Here is a 2,039-nt window from a genome sequence, read left to right on the forward strand (position 1 = left end):
TCATTTAGGAGTGACAAGAGGTTCCCGATCGGATGGGAAGAATGCTCTCACCCCTGCAAGAAGTGGAAGTGCATCGTATTTCAACAAGGTACTCCACAGAGACATGTATTTAAATTTAAATACACGTCACTGTAGTATGTGGTATCTAAAATGTTGTAATTGAGCTTACGACTCACTGCCACAGTTACTATTGTTGTTGTTGCTGTTGTTGTCGCTGTTGCCATCGCTGTTGCTGCTGCCGTCGCTGTTGGTGATGCTACTGTTTTTGTCGCTGCTGCAGTCACGGTTCAGTCGCCGTTGCTGTCGACGCTGTTGTCGGCGGCATTGTTGCCGGCGTCGCAATTCTAGCTTTCGTTGAAACCATGAAAACGTAATAGCATTTCTCGTCTGGCCTCTCACACAAAACGGTTTTCTAACAACCCCATTCACTGTTGTCCTTATGAATCAAAATTAAGGTCATATGAATGAGATACCCTCCTCTCAGACTGGACTAAATCTTTTTAATATTTTATATAATATAATATAATAATCATGATGATATTTGATAGCAATTAATATTGTTTTTACTTCATTTTAATGTTATATTTTAAACTCCACTTTTGCAGAAAGCAATTTGTAGAAAGTAATTTGGCCTTCGGTCACAATTTGTAGTACAAAATGAGTCTTTCTTCTTAAATAAGCCTAATTAATGTGATTATTGTCGTCATCGGAGTGGAGGTGAATCTTAGTGGTTAAGATGTTTGCCTTCCAATTCAATCGTTCTGGGTTCAATTACTGTCACGGTAACAGGATTTTGTCTCACGATCAAAACAATTACAAGCCTGCAGCCTGCAGCCTGCTTGGCATATCCTTTGCCTTCGGCCTAAACCAATTTATAAGAAAATAAATACTAATTATTTAATACAGTTGGACATCATGGTAATTATGGGTCCTTTTCAAGCCTGAGACACAAATTTCCCCATTCCAATTATGAAACCAAAGCCTGTATTGGGCTAAATGAATGGAAACTGATTTTGTTTTTGATTTAACTAATGAAGTTAATAACTTCTTTTTTAAGGATGTTGTGGTGTGTGAAGAACAGCCTTCGCCTATTGCTGTCGTCGACCACCTGGTTTCAACACCAGCTAATAAACTTTCTTCGCGTTCAAGATCGAGTTGTAGCGAGAAGTACTTGACAAATCGAAAGATATATCCTAAGCAACATCGGGCAAGCAACTCTGTATCTGATCAATGTTTTACACCACCTACAGAAAAAGACAAAAGAACAAGTCATCAGCACACGTCTTCAGGTTCCGTTAAAAAACATAAACCACTTTCTGAAGATTCTACAGACCAACGACATGTGCAAACACGTGTTAGATCACGTGCCTCATCCTTAAAGACCCCAAGAGCAACGAATGACAATAAACGCGCACCCTATTTAGAGGACCCCATGTTTCAGACGCACTTAATTCCTTGCACTGATGTCGTTGATGGAAAAGTTTGTAAGACTAATACGGATGTATTAAAATTAGCTGATTTGATATCAACTGGTAAAGATGATGGGGACATGGGCCCACAGAGCCACATTAACTTCCACGCCGGTTCCAAATCAAATTCCCGCGCATCGTCTAGGAAGAGGCGTTGGAATCGACTGAGTCTTAATGATGACGTAGATCCCGCGAAAGAGCATGCTAGTGCCATTGTTCCTGACAAAAATGACAATCAAACCACTGGAAACAACAGTATTGGAATTGAGCAAATGTATTTTTGGGCACGAAAATTAGCGCATTGTAACCACGTAAACGTTGCATCAATGGAAACACTGAGAGCGTTTCTCGAGTGTCGGGTGTCTTTACTGAAATTGAAAGCTATCAGATCCATCCTAAAAGACGGTGATTTGCAAGACGATGAATCATTAATGTTAATCATAAAAGATGTTTTACAAGATAATTTGAATGTTCTGCCTTTAATTTTAGAACTCCACTTTATGGAGTCAAAAATTGCGTAAACAGGGACGTATTTTTTAAATAAAATTAAAATCAATTTTATAAAACAAA

At 38.8% G+C, this 2,039-nt stretch overlaps 1 protein-coding gene across 1 annotated transcript; it reads left to right on the forward strand.

Annotated features, from left to right (window-relative positions):
• The first annotated feature begins 6 nt into the window (after positions 1-6).
• LOC117122676 lies at positions 7-2,033 on the forward strand. Its single transcript, XM_033268359.1, has 2 exons — positions 7-88; positions 1,058-2,033. The coding sequence occupies exon 2, from the start codon at positions 1,433-1,435 to the stop codon at positions 1,988-1,990; it is 558 nt and encodes a 185-aa protein (XP_033124250.1). The 5' UTR covers positions 7-88; positions 1,058-1,432; the 3' UTR covers positions 1,991-2,033.
• Positions 2,034-2,039: the final 6 nt, after the last annotated feature.

The sequence above is a fragment of the Anneissia japonica genome, unplaced genomic scaffold (assembly GCF_011630105.1).
Source record: "Anneissia japonica isolate Jap-2015-1 unplaced genomic scaffold, ASM1163010v1 scaffold194963_len2039_cov180, whole genome shotgun sequence".
Taxonomy (NCBI): Eukaryota; Metazoa; Echinodermata; class Crinoidea; order Comatulida; family Comatulidae; genus Anneissia; species Anneissia japonica.

Coding starts and splice junctions, on each gene's coding strand:
- LOC117122676 (XM_033268359.1), top strand. CDS start 1,433: ATGTTTCAGACGCACTTAATTCCTTGCACTGATGTCGTTGATGGAAAA.